The sequence below is a fragment of the Aegilops tauschii genome, chromosome 4 (assembly GCF_002575655.3).
Source record: "Aegilops tauschii subsp. strangulata cultivar AL8/78 chromosome 4, Aet v6.0, whole genome shotgun sequence".
In the NCBI taxonomy this organism is placed as follows: Eukaryota; Viridiplantae; Streptophyta; class Magnoliopsida; order Poales; family Poaceae; genus Aegilops; species Aegilops tauschii.
Genome location: NC_053038.3, coordinates 218,723,998 through 218,745,219, shown reverse-complemented (window position 1 = coordinate 218,745,219; position 21,222 = coordinate 218,723,998). Strand labels below are relative to the sequence as shown.

Below are 21,222 nucleotides of genomic sequence, written 5' to 3'. Positions count from 1 at the left end.
CCCAGATGGCCTGGTTGGGCCCCGCGAGAACCCCGTCAACGTGGTTCCCCTCTTCGCTATGAGTGCCGAGCTCACCCTGAGTGTGGAAGCAGGGGGGCGAGCACCATCCGGGGCCGGTGGCCCCAGCACCGAGGTGCTGATGCCGCCTGGGGCTCCCGAGGCATCGTCCTCGGAAGTCCGTGATTCTTGTCCTGGGGCGGCAGTTGCGGGGGCGAGGCAACGCGCAACTCCTGAGGCCGAAGCTCTTGAGACCTCGGCAGGTCGCCGCGAGGTGGCGCCCGGCAATTCTCCTCAGCTCGGCGTCCCTGAGGCTATCCCTTTAAGTGCTTCTCCTACTGCACCTCATGCTGGCCGCCATGTCCAACACTTTGGTCGGCTATGCGTGGACTTCGAGGAGCTCCGGAAGAGGAAGAGGTCCCCGAGCGGCTGCGGTTGCATCTTCGGGCCGTTGAAGTGGAGGAGGTACATCGCCATTGACGAGTAAGTACTGTATCTCTGTGGCTTCTTAAGTGCTGCCTTCCTTCCTGACGTTGGTTCTTCAGGGTCCCTTCCGCCACAGCCACTGAGTCTTCCGAGAAGCAGTCTCCTCCCTCTTCGACTCCCCCGCTGGCCTTGAGCACCCTGAGCCCGCACGCCGCTCCTGGTGCGGGGTCGGTTGGATGCGCGCTCGCCTCCATGGCGCCTTGAGTCCGCGGCCTCGTCGCCCCTCCTTTGCGGCCTCGCTTGGAGCTAGGCGAGCGTGCCCAGGACCCCTCCTCTGGTCATGGACGGTGGCTAGTTGGCTTCGGTCTTCGGCTCCTCTTCAAGCAGCAGGCCCCGTCTAGTTCGGGCCCCTCGTGAGGCCTGGCTGGCGCTTGGGGCAACGCCAGCCCCGAGCCCCCTACTGAGAGGGGGCGCACCGCTTGAGGACTCGCCCGCAGCCCCCGTGGTGGAGGACGAGATGGGCCGGGCGCTTGAGTTTGAGCATGAACGGAGCGTCGTTTGCCACGAGCTCTTCCAGGCGGCGATGGGCGCGATGAACCGGCTCGGCGGTGAACTCACAGACATCGACGCGCGCCTCAAGGCTGAGTGTCTTCGGCTGGCGGAGGAACAGCGTAAGCTGAAGGTGACTATCAACCTCGGCCCCCATCAGCGCGATCTTGATAACGCGAAGGCCAAGGCGTCTCTTGAGGTCTCTCGTGAGGCTTGCTCCCGAGCTTTGGAGGAGGCTCACGAGGTTGACCGTCGTCGCGAAGCTACGGAGAAGCACGCGTGGGAGCCCTAGGCCTGGAGTGCCTCCCTGGAGCAGCAGGTGGAGGCGCGCAAAGCCGCCCTTGCATCGCTGAGGGGGACGCTCGCCGAAGAAGAAGAGGTCCGGAGGCGCGAGGAGGCGTTGGCACTGGAAGCCGTGGAGCGTAGCCGCGAGCTTGAGCGGTTGGAGACGAGGAAGCGTCAAGTTGCCCAAGCGGAAGATGACGTTGGTGCACGCGAGGCCAAGGCTCAGGAGGAGGTCGATCGCCGGGTGGCCGAGGTTTGTGCGGGTCTTGAGGGTAGGCATGACCTGAAGCTGCAGCTTGCGAAGACAGATGCTGCAGGTAGGGCTGCTGCCCTTAGGCCCAGGCTAGCTGAGGTAGAGAGGCGCGAGGAGGCCACGGCAGCCGCCCTGGTTACGGCGCGGGCGGATCTGGCCTCCGCCCGTGCCGAGCTGCTCTCTCTTCAGAAGCGGGTTGCCGACGCCGAGGCCATCGCGTGGCAGAACGGGGAGGAAGTGCTTCAGCGGCGGACATTGGAGCGCAAGCACGCCCCCATGCTCCAGAGTCTCAGGAACAGGGCCAACACCGCGCTGGGCCATATCTGCGATGAGAATGCCCCTCATCCCCATACGGACGACTACGCCAGCCACCTTCGCTTCTTCTCCGACGTGGTGACGCGCCTGGAAGCTCGATCCGATAGAGCTCGCCAGCTCGTGGAAGAGAGGAGCCGTGGCCTGCTCGGGCGCACTTTCTCCCGCGTCTTAAGCCATCTTCAGAACACCTTCCCCGACTTCGACTTCAACACCGCCATTGCCCCCGTACCCGCGGCCATCCGAGGCGACCTCGCATAGTGGGTGGAGGACAACGTGGATGCGCTGGTCAGGGCCTTCGCCTCTGAAGATGACACGGTGGTAGTCGCGGCAGACGAAGGTGACGTGGTTGACGATGACGATGTCGGGGCCAGCGAAGGTGGAGGCAACACCAGTGACGGCGACAGCGACGCCAGCGGCGCGTCTGAAGATGACCTGGGGGGCGCGGCGAGTGACATATCCAGCTGACTCCATGTTCCCCTGCTGTTTTACCCTTTATGCAAGAACTTGGGCGTGGCCCCTAAAGATTGTAAGAGCATTTTGGGAGGGGCAGCCCCTCATGTAAACAAATCGCAGTTTTTATTCTTCTATGCCAAGCTTAGCATGCGCCTTTGTGGATCCATGAGTATGGTAGCAAGTTTTGATGTTGCGGCTTACCTTAGCCGAGGCAAAGCCCCGAACCGGATCATGAGGTCGTGAGTTCCCGCAGAGCTCCTGAAGGGTCTGCTGACTCGCCCGAGAGGGCCTCGCGAGGATCAAGTGCCGATCGGCGCGCACGGTGCGTGTGCCGCGCCCAGCCCCGCTCGCGAGGGGCCCGCAAGGGGGAGGCAGCGAGCGCGAGCTTCGGAATAAGGCAAGAACCAGATAGCAAGAAATCGCTTGAACGAGAAAAGGCACCCCCGCGCGCATCAATGAAAATTCAACTTCGACTTAAATCAAATCCAGAAGGCAAGGCTACAGAAAATGGATCCAAAGCAAATGGCCGCGTCCGGCACCTAGTCTAGTCTTCTTGTCTTCGAGTCTTCTCACCAGAGCGGAGCTAAGTGCTGCCACTAGGACGTGGGAGGGAGCCCCCGAGGCCCGAGGGCGGCACTCCTGAGACTCCGGGGCGTGTACAGCCCCACTCGTTATTACGTGAGAGTGTCACGGGCGGCGATCTTCACAGGCGTGAGCCTTACTTCATATCGCCAGACGAGGGCCCCACCTTGCGCCTCCCTCGGCCACCGTTGGGGGCGACCGGAAACCAGGACGCCACCAAAGAGGCAAAGGGGACGCCAGCAGCGCCCTCGGCGAACACGGTCCTCTGTCGGGGTAGGGCTCGCCGGCGCCTCCCCGACAGAGGGCCTACCTCCAGGTAACGCCTTGCTCCATGCAACGCGGGGAGGGACCTTGCTCCTGGCTCCTCCCGCGCAGCCCCCAGTGGGCCTCTCCTGATGGGGCGGACATCGCCGTGCCGGAACCATCGCCTGGTGTTGTGACCTGGTTCACCTGTGACTCATGGTTAGCATAAGCTTGCCCCTGAGGAATTAGTGGTACCCTGTATCTGCTATCGACGGTGCGGTTGGTGGGGCTCTCTGGCGGCTCCTGGAAGGCTTCAGCTCCTAACGCCTCCTCCTCCCAACCTGGTTTAAGGAACGAGCCGGGGTCGTCCTCCGGCGTGTACTCCTGATCCATCATGCGGGGCACGCAGGCCTCCGAGGCCGCTGCCCGAAGACCTCGCCGAAGTGCCCCACGCTCCATGTCGCCCAGCCTGTCACGCCGTCCTGAGGATGGCAGGGCAGTGCTCCGATGGGGCCGTATGCGGCAACGCTCGTGCCCGCACCCATTTGGGGTGGTGCGGGCGCGACAGGGCGCCCTCCACCATGGATCGTGTTGATGTCGATGAGACCCCCGGGCGCGCCCGACAGCGCGCGGGCGCGGCGAGGCCCGCCGTGGGATCCAGTCGCCGCCTGAGGCGTGAGCTGATAGTAGAAGGGCGGCGCTCCCGTGGCCGTTGCGTCCAGTAGCTCGGCGACGCGTTCCAGCAGCGCATCTTGGCCGCTCTCCATTAGTCGGCACCGCAGCAGCTCCCGTGCCACTGTGAGTGCAGCCCGCATGTTCGCCTGCTCCCGCCGGGTGTGTGGCGCCGTTGCCGCAGCATGGCTTGCGGCCCCTGCAGCGGCTTGCGCTTGTCGTGGAGTAAGGGTGGACGGTGCCTGGCCGCGCCGCCCACGCCCAGCAGCGTTAGGTGGCGCCCGTGCCGCCTGGAGCGCGGGGTTGAGGTCTTCCAGGGCAGGCGGCACCGTCTGGGCGGGCCAGGCTGCCCAGTGGTCGGCGTCTGCCCTCGAGTCGCCGGACATCGGAACCGCGGAGCGTCGGTGGATCAGCTGATGGGGAAGAGGCTCCGGTGCACCCCTACCTGGCGCGCCAAATGTCGCATCTCGGGTTCCGGCAAAACCCTTAAGGTTCGAATTCTGGGGTGCGCATGAAGATCTCCCCCTACCGATCCACGTCCTAGCTTTGCTAAGATCTCAAGGGCTAACTCGACGAACTCGCAACACAAAGAACACAAGATTTATACTGGTTCGGGCCACCGTTGTGGTGTAATACCCTACTCCAGTGTGGTGGTGGTGGATTGCCTCTCGGGCAGAAGATGAACAGTTACAAGGGGAAGAACATCCTCCTGAGGTTGTGGTGTTCTTGTGCTCTGTGTGTGGGTGAGGATGAGGATTACTCAAGATGAGATGGTGGGGTGAGGATCCGATCCCCTCCTACGGTGGTGGCTAGTCCTATTTATAGAGGCCCTGGTCCTCTTCCCAAATATTGAGCGGGAAGGGAGCCAACAACGGCCAATTTGAAGGGGGCAGCTAGTACAGCTTATCCTGACAAAAGTAGTCTTCGCCTGCCAAAGGCTCTGCTGGTGACGCCGCCTTGGGCTCCATGGTGACCTCCGTCTTGTCGTCCTGCTGGTCTTGGTATCGTTGCACTGATATAGAAACCTTTGCTTGACGCCTCGGTACCCCGCGCCTGCGCTTGCCTCCTTAGCACCAAAGAGGAAACAAGGACACTGTGCGCGCTGGCGCCCGCCTGGTCTCGGTCGTCATGGCTCACGACACGAGAACCTCGCGTGGTTTGCCTTGCCTTGATCTCTCCGCCCCTCGCGATCTAACCTGGTGAGGCCGCTCCTGAGGAGGTCTTGTGTCGTCCGCCTCGCGAGGCTTGGCCCCTCGCGAGGGTCTTGAATGCTTGTTGGTGAAGATGGGCCGTACGGGACCACCGGTGGAGCCACGCCATGGGCCGCAGGCAGGCAAGTCTGGGGACCCCCGTTCCCAGAATGCCGACAAAATCCTGGTTGCCGTTATACGGATATGAAATATCTGCTGTGTTTTATAACAAATATCAATTTGATTACTACATGAATTATCAATAATAGGCCAATTACCCTGCTTATTGGGGTTTTCTATTGCAGATGGTTACTCAGACAGCACCGTGGGCGATGAACTCGAACAACCCACACGGTTCCTAGAAAGTAGACGTGTTCGATCAACTAACAATCACACACGGCTTCCGGCAGAGAACTGTTTGCGTTAGGCCACCTTGCACAAACGTTTCGATACAAAAAACTATGTGTGATATACATACGAACGAAAATGTTTTTCTGGGATTCGCTGTGTGGGATGTACATACGAACAGAAACGATTGGGTTTTAATGCCTCGCCAGATCGCACACGAGCTCATTTTGTGTGCCAGGAGGGCCTATCCCCGACGGTTTCTCGGTCATGTGGGATGGACCCCTATCGCCCACACTCAATTGGCGACGGTTTTGAGCGCCGTCGCGGAAAGGGGTTAAAACTGTTTGTATAGCAGGTCTCTGCACCAGTGTTTCCCCCGAGCTGCCGGGGGCTTTGAATTCTTGTTCGTTGCTATCGACAAGTTTACAAAGTGGCCGGAAGTAGCTACCGTGAGAAAGGTGACTGCTTAGTCAGCTATCAAGTTCTTGAAAGAATTGGTGTGCTGTTTTGGAGTCCCGGCATGGATCATTACCAACAATGGCACCCAGTTCACGAGCCGCGCCTTCATGCAATATGTTCATGCCCTCGGAAGCAAGATCTCATTTGCCTCTGTCGCACATCCCAAAAGCAATGGGCAAGCTGAGAGGGCGAACGCTAAAGTGTTGCGAGGACTAAAGAAAAGAACCTTTGATGCACTGCAGAAGCATGGCAGGCGGTGGATGATGAGCTGCTGGTAGTTCTCTGGTCCCTCAGAACGACACCAAATCAAGCTACCGGGCAGACTCCCTTCTCCCTAGTCTATGGGGCAGAAGCAGTTATCCCCGCGGAACTCATTAACGGGTCACCTCGAGTGCTTGCCTACGATGAAGTAGTGCAAGATCAGCACTAGCGTGACGACGTTGTGCTACTCAAAGAGAACCGTCTCCGGGCTGCTATGCGTGCTGCACGCTATCAGCAAGCCCTGCGTCGCTATCACAGCCGCAGGGTTCATGCCCGGTGTTTTGAGGATGGCGACCATGTCCTTAGGCGCGTTCAGTCCGCCAAGGGTACAAACAAGTTGACACCAAAGTGGGGAGGCCCTTACTGGGTAGTTCGAGTCACCAGACCTGGTGCAGTCCGTCTGGAGACCGGAGATGGCATTCAATTGCAAAACTCATGGAATATTGAGCATCTCCGCAAGTTCTACCCGTAAGGCGCGACTGTCGGGACCTACCCGGCAGCCACCCTTTTGGACTGGACTTGCCTTAGTTGCATGTAACCCCTTGTACAAAGCCAGGTGCATACCCTGAGAAACAGAGAAATAAACGAAGCGCTGGGGGGGCCCCAACGAAGTTGCATGCATGCATGAGCATTTCAAGAGCATTGCATAAGCATTTCATGAGCATTGCATATGCATATAGATAAGGTCGCATCTTGCATCATTCCCATTTGCATAAGGCTGCAGGTTCCTGCCACGAGCTTGGCCTCTCCAGGGAGTTGGGAAGATGGACCAACACTGTGATCTCCGGCAAGCCAAACAGATAAGTTTTACCTCTTGTCCATAAGTGTTCTATAAGCTGAAACTTGTGCATGAGAAAACCTCGCCGCTCTTTGAAACTTATGTTCTGCCATCTCTGGACTTGAACATTGCTTCAGCCAGGATGGTCGTAGTGGCCTTTGGTGAAAACAAATTGGCAGGGGGCTGGTCCCTTTATTTTTTGCTCGGTAGGCTCAGTTCTCCGGCAACAAATAAAAGGCAGGATAGCCTGCCGGGGAAAAACTCATTTATTTAAAGTAAAGAGGCATTCCACCTCTGCATAGACATATACATGCACGAGTTCTCGGCAAGGTTCATCTTTTTCATTAGTATGTTGATCATACAAGTACAAACCTTAGAGAACACAGACATGGACTCGAGAGATTACATTATTTGAGCTAAAATTTGGCAAGTGCCTACAGATTTAAGATTGAAAAAAGATAAGTGCCCCGTGATGCCTTTGCCCTTGTCCATATCTTTAAGGAAGAGGTCGAGGAGACCAGGGGCGGGCCCAGCTGGGATTCGGTGCCTCCCTAGGATCACGATGCTGCTGCTCCTTAGCAACGAGGAAGAAACCGGAGGGAAGGCGCGGATGGTGACACTACCGGAGGACCAGATGGAGGACACAGAGTAACTAACAAACAAGACTCGTCGGAACGGTCGTCCCCATTCTTGACGCATCGTGGGTTGCCGCCGCCATCCGCATCACTGCCACCCGAAGACCTCAGCACGACAGCTGCGCCGGACACCATGCTCTTCGGTTTATCAAACAAAGAGCATGATCGTCCCCAACGGCCCTGACATCAGAAACCACCGCACGTTCCGAAGACGTGTATGGAAGCAAAATGCCCTCCTACACGGCAAGAGGATGACACCCAGGGGGAGTCGCCTTTGCTAGCGGCGAACCCTTTCTGTGACCCGCCCCAGCGTTGCGAAGTAAGGAAGAATGGGGAGCGACCGACTACCATGCCTCGTGCCTACTACATGCCTTGGCATGGTGTCGTTCGCGTCCCCTCTCACTAGAATCAAGGCTACAGGCGACCTGGTGATGAGCGCACCGGAGTCGCTACCTCCGGTGTTATCACCGCGCCGCCCGAGTACCCCTCTTCCACGCCCCGGGGGCTTCTGTTGGTGCAACAAACCCTGGGTCCATTGCCCAGACTATGCACAGGCACGGGAGCAAGATTACAGCGCCAAGATCAAGCCAAAGTACAAGAGGACCAAGACCAAGCCAGAAAAGTAAGAAGCCACCAGGAGAAAAGCCTCCCTTGCCGAGCAGGCGAGCCTGGCAAGGACGGGATCGCCCCCGGAAGAAAACCTCGAAGACGTCCCAGCAAGGCTTGCCAGGGCTCGCGGAGGCAAAGCCACCTCACCAAACAACTTCACCACGACGCACATCGTCGATCAATGCGGTGTCGAGCGGCAAAGTGACTAAGTGGCAGCCATTTGCCACATGGCAGCCATTTGCCACATGGCAGCCTCTTTCTACAGGAAATACCTACAGACGACACCCGTCCTGCGACGTGTCGAGCAAGCAGGCGCGAAGCTGGCAAAACAGCCCGGCAAGGCTTGCCGGGCAAGCGACAATGTGACGTTGAGCAGCGCATTTAATGCGCTCTATCAGCCTGCAGAGTTAGGTATGATAGCACTGTTTGCTATCTTATCAGTGCATAATGACTAATTTGCCACTATGGTGACCCCTTATTCTATAAAAGGAGGCCCAAGGCAACCTTAGAAAGGGTTGGACCCTGTGTTAGCAAATCCACCCCCTCACATTTCATATGCACGTAGTCGTTTCGCCCTGAGGCAAACCTGCCGGGCAAACATGCTGCCACCACCACCATTTTCCACCATCAATCCACCAAAGCAGGAGTAGGGTTTTACTCCTCACCGGCGGCCCGAACCTGGGTAAAACTGCCCTTGTCATCTCTGCCATGCTGCCCCACGCTCTTCTGCTCTTTGTGAAATGTGTCGTCCCCCCGCTGAACCAGCAAGGGACCTTTGGTCCCGTAGGTGGCCGTGGTTTCCCGCGACAGAGTACAAGAGAATAGTACCAATTGGACAAATGTGTTGCTAATCAATACTTTTTAAGTTTCTGCTAGGGCCCACCTTAGAGGCTGGTTAGAGTCTCTATACATTGTGGTTTTTTCATTTGATAAGAGGCAAACCATGTGGGGCATGCCCTAGAGGCAAGGCTCTATACATTGGAGATGCTTTGTACGTATTAGTTTTGATGTGCCCCGTCAACTCGCAGAACGAGGAGAAGCTTGCTTAGTACGCCGTCTGCCTTGCCCACGGGCGCGGTGGCTCGCAGAGTCGCAGGACGAGGAGAAGCTTGCTTACTACGCCTACGCCCGCTCCCTCGCCCACACGCATGGTGGCTCGCAGGACGAGGAGAAAATTTTACTACTCCCTCCGTTTACTCCTCGTCCCTACCTTGGTTAGAGATATTATCATATTGTTTGAAATATATGTCTTTTAGTAGTAGGAGTAGTACAGTGGTACATAGGAGTAGTACTACAACAATTTCCTTGGAGTCCGTGGTGCAGCAAGCTACCCTGCTATATTACTACTCCCTCCTTTCCGGTTTATGGCTCAATTTCAAAATCTCTCCAACCAAGGTAAACGATGAGTGGTGGAATTAATTTCATAGTTTGCAGAAGTAATTAGTACGCTTGTTTTTCTCAAGAAGTTATGTTTACCGATGCATTAATTACAACGAATGCATGCATAACCACTAAATTCCCATGAACTTCTACATGCATTGGTGAGTTTTCTCTTTATACTGCTTGCGTCGGGTGATTTAATGCACCTCTAAATCCAAACATGTGATGGTACTACTAGTAGAATTGACACTTATAAAACAGAAAAACGATTTTTTATGACCCCTGTAAACCGGAAAGGTGGGAGTAGTAAGTAGTACTACCTTCATAGTGGGTACGTACTCCGTAAAATCATATTTTCCCAAAACTAAGTCTCTCAACCTTTATTTGCTTGCTTCCCTTCCTGCCTCCTTGCCTCGAATAGACTATGCCAAACTCCCCTACCTGCAGCGCAGGAAAAGACCCGCCCTCGCCTTTTTTAGTCCAGGTTTGTATCGATGGATCGCGCGAAGTAGAAAAAATCAAGCCGTGTCTTGTACTCCTCCGTCGTACTAAAAGAGTGGAGATGCTCGCTTTCATGAATTATGTACTTCATCTCGCCGAGATGTGGGACATATAGCAACCGGGTCGACGTGTCATGCACCAAATAACAGTGCAGAACAGCAGGGGGACGCACCCCAGCGTAGCGCCCCAGTAGTAATAATGAGCAATGAGACGTCAAATCACAATGTTGCACCTTCCCAGACAGACGAAGCAACCATTATTTCACACTTCGTTGAATCCACTTCGCCATCATCTCCTTCAAGAAAACCACGTATTGCTTCTGCCATTGTTCTGCCTCAAGAGGGACGTGCATCGCCTTGGTACATCATGACACGTGGGACAGCATGACAGGCCATGCTCCCCTGCCCACCGCTCGGTAAAATCACCTCATTTTTACTACTTCCTCCGTCTCGGTTTACAGGGCATGCACGTCGTTTTAGGTTGAGAATTTAACTAGCTATATATGTGATGAACAATATATGTTTAGAAACTACATCCGCTTAAGAATCCAATGATATACTTTTTGTGACATAGTAACTCATATTTAGTTAGTCAAATGGACGACCAAGAACTACATGCACGCCCTATAAACCGAGACGGAGGGAGTAGTATCTTTTTAGATCAATATAGTCGGGATTCACCAAGGAGCAAAACCAAGTGGTAGGCTGCTCCTGTCGTGTTGGCGTAGCAACTCAAGCAGGGTTAGTCCGCACACGAAATGGCGACACACTTAACAGGACCCCTTTGGCCGACATGTGGCTCATCCACCGTCTTGTTCCACGTGCGATGCCCAAAATTATAGTTCCGAGCAGCGGTTGGACTTGGAGGCACCCCGGTCGTAGCGTCGCAGTAGTAGTAAATGAGCGATGAGGGGTCAAATCACAAAGCCCCACCTTTCCCGCATTAAGCTGGACGGACGAAGCAACCATCATTTCACTCTAGGGCGCAAGAGCATAAATAAAAGAGAAAACCAATGATGCGTGCGGCAGCTACCTAGGGCACCCTAGGGTAGGAGCCTCCACTACACCTTTTTTTAAAGCGCCTCCACTACAAGTCCGCTTCTCCCTCGTCCTCTTGAAGAAAACCGATGATGCGTGCGGCGGTAGGGTTTGTAGGAGTACTATGGCGTGAGGGGCCACGGCGTAGTAAACGGGAGAGGGATTGAGTTCGAGTCGACGCCTTAATATGTGTGGGCTGCTTGGTTTTACGGGAACGATGCAGCATTTTGGGTTCGAGGACTAGTGGAGATATACATACAAAAAATTGTGGACATAGGTTCGACCGAAAGGCAATGACGCATGGGCCCCACATTTGGACATACCCGCGGCCGCGTGAAATTTGCTACTCAAAATAATGCATAAAAGTTCCTCCAAAAACATCTATAACTAATGAGAAGTGAATGTATGCTTAAAATGAAAATGTAGTACGAAGAGAAAAAATGAATTGCAGTTAAAAGAATGACATTTGTAACAAAAATGTGAATGTGAACTACATATGTGTGCACGCGACCAACACATACATTGTCAATACAAAATCTAATGCAAGAAATAACTTATGAGTAACATTCATGAATTGATGATGTGGTGCTTGCATGCATAGAGTACAAAAACAATGTGATTTATGACTTGCATGCATGACGTGTTCTTGTGCCATAGTTGCATGTCCAGGAAAAAAGCTACTAGTGGGTTGTACTAGCTATTTAGGAATAGAAGATGTATACATGGAAGTTGTAGGGAAAGAGATGACATGTATCTCAATTCCTATGAGTAGGGATTGGAAAAGAGATATCATTTGGTTCACATCATAGGAACTTTTTATTGAATCTAGAGATGACATGAATCTCAATTCCTATGAGGAGGGATTAGAAAAGAGATGTCATTTGGTTCGCATCATAGGAACTTTTTTATTGAATATACGCTAATGTTTATTTTCCTTTGAAATTGTGGGAGTATAGGAATCCATTCATATGAACCAAGTGGCTCTAAAGCTATAAAAATGATATCATGTTTATTTTCCTTTGAAATGTGGAGTATATGAATCTATTCCTATGAACCAATTGGCTCTAAAGAAAAAAATCCTATAAAAATCATATCATATAGAGTTCCTATGATATTCCTCCACACCAAAGGATGGTTGAAATTGCTGCAGGTGATACGACGGTCTTTCTTTGTACACTCCTCCCCATCTTTATAGTTACCTCTCGAAGATGAATGAAATGATATATACTGGGTATTCTATATGTGCATTTTGGTACACGAAAACTCTGTAAAAGTTTGCGTGGTTCGAATTTTCAATAAGGCTATATGCACTGCATTTTGGAACGGAGGGACGAGCATATAGAAGTTGCTAACACTCACGTGGAAGATTTGTGTGTCGGGGGAGTGGTTGTCCCGTTAAATGATATGGAAAAATGTGATAGCCTGGCTTAATAGGGATGATAGACTACTCATATCAATAAGGAATTCCTTCTTTTCCGGGAGCCCATTCGGACAGAACTCCAAAGTTAAGCGTGCTCAGCTTGGAGTAGTTTCAGGATGGGTGACCGACCGAGAAGTTGCTCTCGGGTGCGCATGAGTGAGGACAAAGTGCGCAGAAAAGACTAGTATTGATCTATGGGGCCAGTCTAGATCCCGCCAGGAGTAACGACCACCGGCGGGTGTGTCCGGGGCGTTACACAAAACTAACAATGTCAGATGCCGATCTAACGGTTCTTACGACGTTCGTCAGGAAACGGCTTGTGGCGAATGTTTCTCAGATATGATTTACGGACACATGCATTGCATTGATACGTGCCCCCTCTCTCTCACGCACACACGCACCCTCATGAGTCACGACTCTCCTGAGAACTCTTGCACCCATCATCTATCTGTAGGTAGACGTCACACACATATGTGATCTTCACACCCTACCCTTAGAACTTCTAAAAAATAAAATACGTCGCGCACCTTTTATTTTAACTCACACGTGTCACACACTTATACTATTACTCTTGTGGCGAATGTTCTTTGGGCATAGTATATTGTACGCACGCACTAGTTCTCTCACACCAACTCGCGGGTACACGTAGGAGCGCATTTTTTGAAGCTAGGAGCGCATTTGCTTACAAGGAGGCATCCCAATTGACATTTTGACTAGTCTAGTTTTCAACTTGATGGAGGGTCGGGGACCGCACGGTGGCAGGTTATTGATCGAGTCTTATTTTTACTTGAACTTTAAATGAAAATAGTGGTTCACGCGTATTCAATTTAATAACGGCTTACAACAAAATCACTCCACTAAATATATAAGCAGGAGCCTCAGCGCTTGCTTTACTAGGGTTCCTCTCTTTCACTCTCTCATGCTCTCCAGATCTAAGTAATACATAGGTGGCCACGCTCTCTCTGCTCATGGCTGGTTACAAATCCGGCCAGACCACCTCGACCGGGGCAGGGGTGTAGGTGCATCGTTCACGCGGTCGTCAGTGGCGAGGGAGGAGACCAACGGCTGCCCGCGCGTCCTGATCGACGGCCGTGCCGTTCTCTCCGAGACAGCGCCGGCTCGGGAGGGCCTCCAACCCCTTCTTCCTTCCTGCGCTATTGTGGCCAAGATGCATCCTCCCGACACCGTCTTTGCCACATGCCGACGACCCTTAGGTATATATTCCTCTGAAACGCCGTCTTTGCCACATGCCGACGACCCTTAGGTATATATTCCTCTAAAACTTGCCTTGCTCTACTGCCCCAGCTCCCCGCGTGGTTGTGTGTGGATCTTTCTCTACTTCCGTCGGCTGTTCCAAAGTCTATAAACAAATCTAAGAGTTGGTTCAAACATGGAAGAAAGTGGGAAAGCTGTAGCATGAATCTAGGACTTGGAAAGGAAGTGAGGGGTGATGGCGGACAACGCAAATGAGAACGAGCAGGTCCAGATTTCCTGTGCTCACATAGGAAAATGTTGCCGAGGAGATAAAAAATGGGACAAATGCAGACATGCCGCCTGAGTGTTTGCCGCTCTCGGCAACCACATCCGCCTCACCACTTTATGCCCCTGCTGTCCCTACGCCCATATCGCTATCGTTAATGTAAAATCACATGAAGCATTAAGAAATGCCACCTAATGTCACTATTAAGTAATGGTCTAGTGCCGTCGATAAATTGAAGAAATTCCACCTAATGTCACTATTAAGTAATGGTCTAGTGCCGTTGATAAATTGAAGCAATGCCACCACCTGCTCGAAGTCGACCCACGCGTTGATGCTGCCCACCGGTAAACTGTTCAACCAGGTGCGGGCCGACCCCTGGAGAGGCGCGTAGCGCACGGCGAGGCGGTGGTTACCGCCGGCGATGCCGATGGCGGTGGTGTAGTCGGTGAGTGATCAATTGAAAGTATAGTGGGTTTTTACGCCCAAAGCTACGGATGTCGTGTTCTCCACAGGGACTAGGCGACGGCAACTACGTTCGACTAAAGCTAGGTGACCCAATTGAATGATGAAAACAGAAAATAAACCTAACACTGACAAGGATATCAACAAAAGAAATGACACAGAAACAAAGGGGGATGAAGATTATCTTCACTTTGTCGTTTTGGTATTTTCATATTATTATAGAAACTGAAAGGCTAACATCAGTGACAAGGGAAGTCAAAAGACATGACCATATATATCTAGCAAGCGTATGAAAGAGGGAAGAAACAAAATTACTGGACAGAAAACAGATTATTTAAATCACAAGCACACACACATATATTTATATAGCAAAGGTACTTGAGCTAACATATGAACTGAAATTAAACAAGTTCACTGGAAAATCACAAGCATAAATGCCACTGGTACATAGCTAGCACAAAGACTAACAACTGAACATCAATTAGACTATAGCAAAGTTACTAGTACAGACAGGTTACAGTAGATGTCAAGAAAAATACACATAGGGGATCACACACACATATACTAGAAAATTACTATATCACAGAGCATATCACACATACTAAGTATTATCCAAACAACTGGACATTAACTAGTCAGAGCACATAATAAAATGCACTATATTTTACAAGTACGAAACTGAACAATTGTCAGGTTGCAAGCTTTTATCAAATTTGAATATTACTTGTACTAAACATCTCAATGCTGAATATTACAAAGTACTGAACAATAAACTTCTCAAAATTACAGAAATTTGAGATCAAGAGAGGGAATAACAGTAGCAAGATGGTTCAGAAAAGTACAGCAGCAAGGTTAGGAGAAGAAGAAGAACAGCAGGTTAGGAGAAGAAGAAGAACAGCAATAGGTGTTGCAAGAGAGAGGAGCAGCAACTTGGGCGTGGGAAGGATCAGCAGTGACTTGGAGATAAGAAGAAGAACAGCAGCAGCAGCAGGCGAGCTTAGGAACAGGTAGCAGCAGTGGCATCCGGGTGAGAGAAGCAGCAGAGAGGGTTGAGGGCAAGCAGCAGTAGGTTGAAGAAGAGGGAGAAGCAGCAAGCAGCGGAGGGAAGGAGAAGTAGTAGCAGAGATTGAGAGAGCAAGCAGCAGCAGGGGCGTGGGAAGAAGAAGCAGCAGCAGGCAGAGAGCAGAAGAAGGAAGAGGGAGTTGGCGATGGTGGTGGCACACTGGTGGTCTGCGAGATGGATCCGAGGCGAAGGAGTTGGGTGGCGCACTCACGCGGGTGACCAGACACTCGCGCCGGAGTGTCTGATGCGGCGCGTGAGGGAGCGGCTGGTGTGGTGGATGTAGGCACTGGAGGTAGGAGGAGTAGTGGTGGCGTTGGGTGATGGATGGAGGCGGTGCTGGTTGGCGCTGGGTGATGGATGGAGGCGGTGCTGGTTGGCGCACCACCACGCCGGCCTGGCCGTGGCGGCGGCCGGTGGTGGAGAAGAAGGGAAGAGGGAGAGAGATGAGATGTGCCAGGCCCGATGGGGAATGGAGGCGATCTAGGGATTTTGATCCCCTCCCTGATCTGCAAACTTTACACATTAGCCCTCCTCCTTCTCTTCTTTCTTCACAAGAAGGTCCTCTCACTTCTTTAGCTAGCCCCCTGGTTACTTCTTTTCATCTCACACAAGTCTCTTCTTCCTTCTCTTCTTTTCTTCACTCTTCTCGATAACCACCTAGACAGAATCTTGACGATTATTGGTGCCTTTGCGCACATTTCTGCAAGATAGACCAAAAGACTAGTAAATGATCCTTTTTTATGATTATCAAGCAATATTCAATCAATCATGGCAAGAATGGACGAATATAACACGATAGATGCTACATTTGAGTACCAAAATTATAAATGTGAAATATACTTATCAAGTTCCCCCACACTTAAATCTTTGCTTGTCCTCAAGCAAAGGCATATGACAAGAGCAAGAACATGAACAGTGAACTGACTAGAAAATGTCAAGTGAAGTAGATCTCTAAACAGTGCATGCTTTGGACTTGGCTAGTGAAAATTAATGGTTAACAGTGCTACATATCAATAGGACACTAGTAAACTCAATCATTTTAAACTTTTACAAAGATAAAAGTGGATCAACAAGTTCAAATGCTGATTGTGCCAAAGGGTTCCTAAAGAGAGCATGATCCCAAAAAAAACTTATTACCCGGAACATAACATTATGGTTGAAGCACTTATTGAATTTGAAGGAAGTAATGATAATATTTTATTGATCTCACCAAAAGAACATACCACCGATCCCGAGAACATGGTATACACCTGGCTTGACCAATTATTAGTTTTTTTTGTTTGTCTCTCCAAAGGAACATACCACCGATCCCGAGAACATGGTATACATCTGGTTCGACAATTACATTTTTATTATTAATTACTGCCCAAGCTAACCCGATTTCACATGCCACCGATCCAGGGAACATGACATGCTACTGTAGGTAGTCAGACTTATTTATTCATTATTACCTTTTTAACAAATGAATACAAAAAGGAAACAAGAATCATCACTCATCCAGGTCTGGTTCACATACTACCGATCCAGGGAACATAGTATGCTAGTCCATAGTGGTGAATGATTGCTCTGAAGGGGAACACACTTGGCACAAAATCAGCATCTAACAATTGATGATCTAGGTGTATCAAAGTGAATGCAGAAAATGATGAAGTTTTCTAGTGTACTAGGGATTTGAGCACTCAAAACTAATAACTTTCACTAATTTCAGCAAAGCAAGCAGTATGTAGATCACTAGTTTACAAGGCATCCACAAATCGGTTTACATATTCACATCAAGCACCATATGTCAAAGGTAAAATTCAGTGGGACAACGTTTAAGAAATGGCTCAAGCAACCCAAATAGCAATTGATTTCAGCATGTATCAATGGATGATATATTCAGACTGGGGACATGAAACAGCTCACCGGGTTTATATAGGAAGTAGCACTCGCTCAACGCTCTCTAAACTGCAGCTCTTCTCTTTTTGCTTCTCTATCCCCATGCCTGCTCCAGCTTCACTCTTCTTCGCGTGTGCCCATTGCTTCTCCTCATCACCATGCCGTGAATCCACCAGGATCCCAGGGAATGTCATCTCGAACTCGGTTAACTCGCAGTAAATGGTACACAAGCATCAACCTGAAAGAACACTCAACAACCAAGCCAATACAGTGACAGAGAGAATGCCCTCTAAGTCATCGATAGAGTACCCTATCATATAAGTATATCTATTGATCAAATCAGGAACATGTATCAACAACAAGTCACATGGGGCATAGGCAATATCAGCGATATGACATGTCTTGTCCAGAAAGCTGAGATCATACCTGAGATAGTTAGGAAGAAGCTTCAGGACTACCTCAATTGAAGATACCAAGTGAGGTGTGGTAGTAGAAATTTCAACCGGACTCGTGTCAACAAGTGAAATAGTAGAGCTTGGCTCCTTGACATCTGAATCCACCTCACCATACTCAACCATGAAGCTCTCCATCTCAGGCTCAAGTGTTGAGGAAGCAATGCGGCTAACATCATCGAAGGTGAACTTCTCCATGTCTGGCTCTAGCAGCACATGATCAATATCAACTAAAGGTGACTCCTCAATATCAAAAACAACTAACTGCAGCTCTGGCTCATCCATGGAAGAATCATCACAATGCAAAACTGAATCTCCAACACTAGTATCCATATGATCTGTAGCGTGTGTGTCAACTAGAATGGTGTCATCATCGTCAAAGATAATCCATGCAAGCTCAATCTTGTCACACTGAGATAGAGGTTCAGGCTTCTGTGTAAGAATTGGTGGCTGAGGTGTAGTGATTTGTTGCAAGCAAACCAATGAATCAGACGTGGGCTTCTTATTGTACCACTGAAGTTGGTGGAAAGCTATGCTCTCAATCAGCAGAAAAGCTTCATCAAGTGTCTTGTTTGTAATAGCTCCACCCGCTGCCATATCGACGTAAGCTCGAGTGTCCAAAGTCAATCCTCTATAAAATATCTGCAGCTCTAACCATCTCTCGAGCCCATGATTAGGACATCTCCTGAATAAGGCTATGTATCTCTCCAAAGCATCATACAAGCTCTTGCCTTCACGCTGAACGAAATTGAAGATTTCATCTCGAATTGCGGACTGCTTGTGTAGTGGGAAATATTTATCCAAGAAAGCTCGTGATATCTCATTCCAACCGAATGATCTTGATGGCAAGGATCGATACCAAGCACGAGCATCATCTCGGAGAGAGAATGTGAACAGCATGCACTTGATAGCATCTTGAGGAACTCCATGGTACTTTACTGTATCTGAATACTCCATGACTCGGAGCAAGTGCTCATAAGGATCTTCATTAGGCAACCCTCCAAACTGATGATGTTGAACCAAAGCAATAAGACCAGGCTTTAGCTCAAAATTTTCCGCCTCAAAAGACGGCCAAAGTGGCCCTGTGAAATAGCATTGGCTGCTTGGCATCCAAACATCACGAAGAATCGCCATATCTCCACCAAGTGTAACTATCAATCAACCTGTAAATAGTTCAGATTTCCTACGCACACTCATAAACAGTAAATACTAGTCAGAATGTTAGTATCCTAATAAGCCGAAGCAACAGCAAGGAAAAAAATATAAAAGAAACACAGAAAATGAAATACACGACGAATTAAACACGGAACTAAAATAAACCTAGTCTATAGCCTAACACGGTCACTCGACGCTAGTCCCCGGCAACGGCGCCAAAATGATCAATTGAAAGTATAGTGGGGTTTTTACGCCCAAAGCTACGGATGTCGTGTTCTCCACAGGGACTAGGCGACGGCAACTACGTTCGACTAAAGCTAGGTGACCCAATTGAATGATGAAAACAGAAAATAAACCTAACACTAACAAGGATATCAACAAAAGAAATGACACAGAAACAAAGGGGGATGAAGATTATCTTCACTTTGTCTTTTTGGTATTTTCATATTATTATAGAAACTGAAAGGCTAACATCAGTGACAAGGGAAGTCAAAAGACATGACCATATATATCTAGCAAGCGTATGAAAGAGGGAAGAAACAAAATTACTGGACAGAAAACAGATTATTTAAATCACAAGCACACACACATATATTTATATAGCAAAGGTACTTGAGCTAACATATGAACTGAAATTAAACAAGTTCACTGGAAAATCACAAGCATAAATGCCACTGGTACATAGCTAGCACAAAGACTAACAACTGAACATCAATTAGACTATAGCAAAGTTACTAGTACAGACAGGTTACAGTAGATGTCAAGAAAAATACACATAGGGGATCACACACACATATACTAGAAAATTACTATATCACAGAGCATATCACACATACTAAGTATTATCCAAACAACTGGACATTAACTAGTCAGAGCACATAATAAAATGCACTATATTTTACAAGTACGAAACTGAACAATTGTCAGGTTGCAAGCTTTTATCAAATTTGAATATTACTTGTACTAAACATCTCAATGCTGAATATTACAAAGTACTGAACAATAAACTTCTCAAAATTACAGAAATTTGAGATCAAGAGAGGGAATAACAGTAGCAAGATGGTTCAGAAAAGTACAGCAGCAAGGTTAGGAGAAGAAGAAGAACAGCAGGTTAGGAGAAGAAGAAGAACAGCAATAGGTGTTGCAAGAGAGAGGAGCAGCAACTTGGGCGTGGGAAGGAGCAACAGTGACTTGGAGATAAGAAGAAGAACAGCAGCAGCAGCAGGCGAGCTTAGGAACAGGTAGCAGCAGTGGCATCCGGGTGAGAGAAGCAGCAGAGAGGGTTGAGGGCAAGCAGCAGTAGGTTGAAGAAGAGGGAGAAGCAGCAAGCAGCGGAGGGAAGGAGAAGTAGTAGCAGAGATTAGAGAGCAAGCAGCAGCAGGGGCGTGGGAAGAAGAAGCAGCAGCAGGCAGAGAGCAGAAGAAGGAAGAGGGAGTTGGCGATGGTGGTGGCACACTGGTGGTCTGCGAGATGGATCCGAGGCGAAGGAGTTGGGTGGCGCACTCACGCGGGTGACCAGACACTCGCGCCGGAGTGTCTGATGCGGCGCGTGAGGGAGCGGCTGGTGTGGTGGATGTAGGCACTGGAGGTAGGAGGAGTAGTGGTGGCGCTGGGTGATGGATGGAGGCGGTGCTGGTTGGCGCATCACCACGCCGGCCTGGCCGTGGCGGCGGCCGGTGGTGGAGAAGAAGGGAAGAGGGAGAGAGATGAGATGTGCCAGGCCCGATGGGGAATGGAGGCGATCTAGGGATTTTGATCCCCTCCCTGATCTGCAAACTTTACACATTAGCCCTCCTCCTTCTCTTCTTTCTTCACAAGAAGGTCCTCTCACTTCTTTAGCTAGCCCCCTGGTTACTTCTTTTCATCTCACACAAGTCTCTTCTTCCTTCTCTTCTTTTCTTCACTCTTCTCGATAACCACCTAGACAGAATCTTGACGATTATTGGTGCCTTTGCGCACATTTCTGCAAGATAGACCAAAAGACTAGTAAATGATCCTTTTTATGATTATCAAGCAATATTCAATCAATCATGGCAAGAATGGACGAATATAACACGATAGATGCTACATTTGAGTACCAAAATTATAAATGTGAAATATACTTATCAGTGAGCGAGTCCTGCGGCTTCACGGTGTCGTTGTACTTGGGGGTGTCGCGGGGGAGCGTGAACCCTTTAGTAAAGGGCTCACCCCGGATGCGTGGCCCGAAGCACGCCGGCCCGACGGGGCCGGTCTCCTCCAGCTCTTGGGAGAGGGCGAGTCGGTCGAGGCGGTGGTGGGTGTCGGTGTCGTCGATGGCGCGTGGGCCCAGCCGGTCGGTGACCGCGCCACGGGGGGCC

At 50.3% G+C, this 21,222-nt stretch overlaps 1 protein-coding gene and 1 non-coding gene across 3 annotated transcripts; one reads left to right on the top strand and one right to left on the bottom strand.

Moving 5' to 3' along the window:
• Positions 1–14,980: 14,980 nt before the first annotated feature.
• On the bottom strand, positions 14,981–20,942 carry LOC120962885 (uncharacterized). Of its 2 annotated transcripts, none has more exons than XR_012181860.1 (2): positions 17,703–20,942; positions 14,981–17,565 (listed from the first exon to the last, which is right to left on the bottom strand). XR_012181860.1 is itself a non-coding variant. In XM_045227792.2 (2 exons), the coding sequence occupies exons 1-2, from the start codon at positions 18,860–18,862 to the stop codon at positions 17,430–17,432; spliced, it is 1,245 nt and encodes a 414-aa protein (XP_045083727.1). In that variant the 5' UTR covers positions 18,863–20,903; the 3' UTR covers positions 14,981–17,429. The 2 variants fall into 2 exon arrangements, 1 of the variants encoding a protein (XP_045083727.1); XM_045227792.2 differs by having other exon boundaries at positions 14,981–17,514; positions 17,703–20,903.
• On the top strand, positions 18,393–18,503 carry LOC120963621 (small nucleolar RNA R71). Its single transcript, XR_005755377.1, has one exon. It is a non-coding gene; the product is annotated as a small nucleolar RNA R71 (small nucleolar RNA).
• Positions 20,943–21,222: the final 280 nt, after the last annotated feature.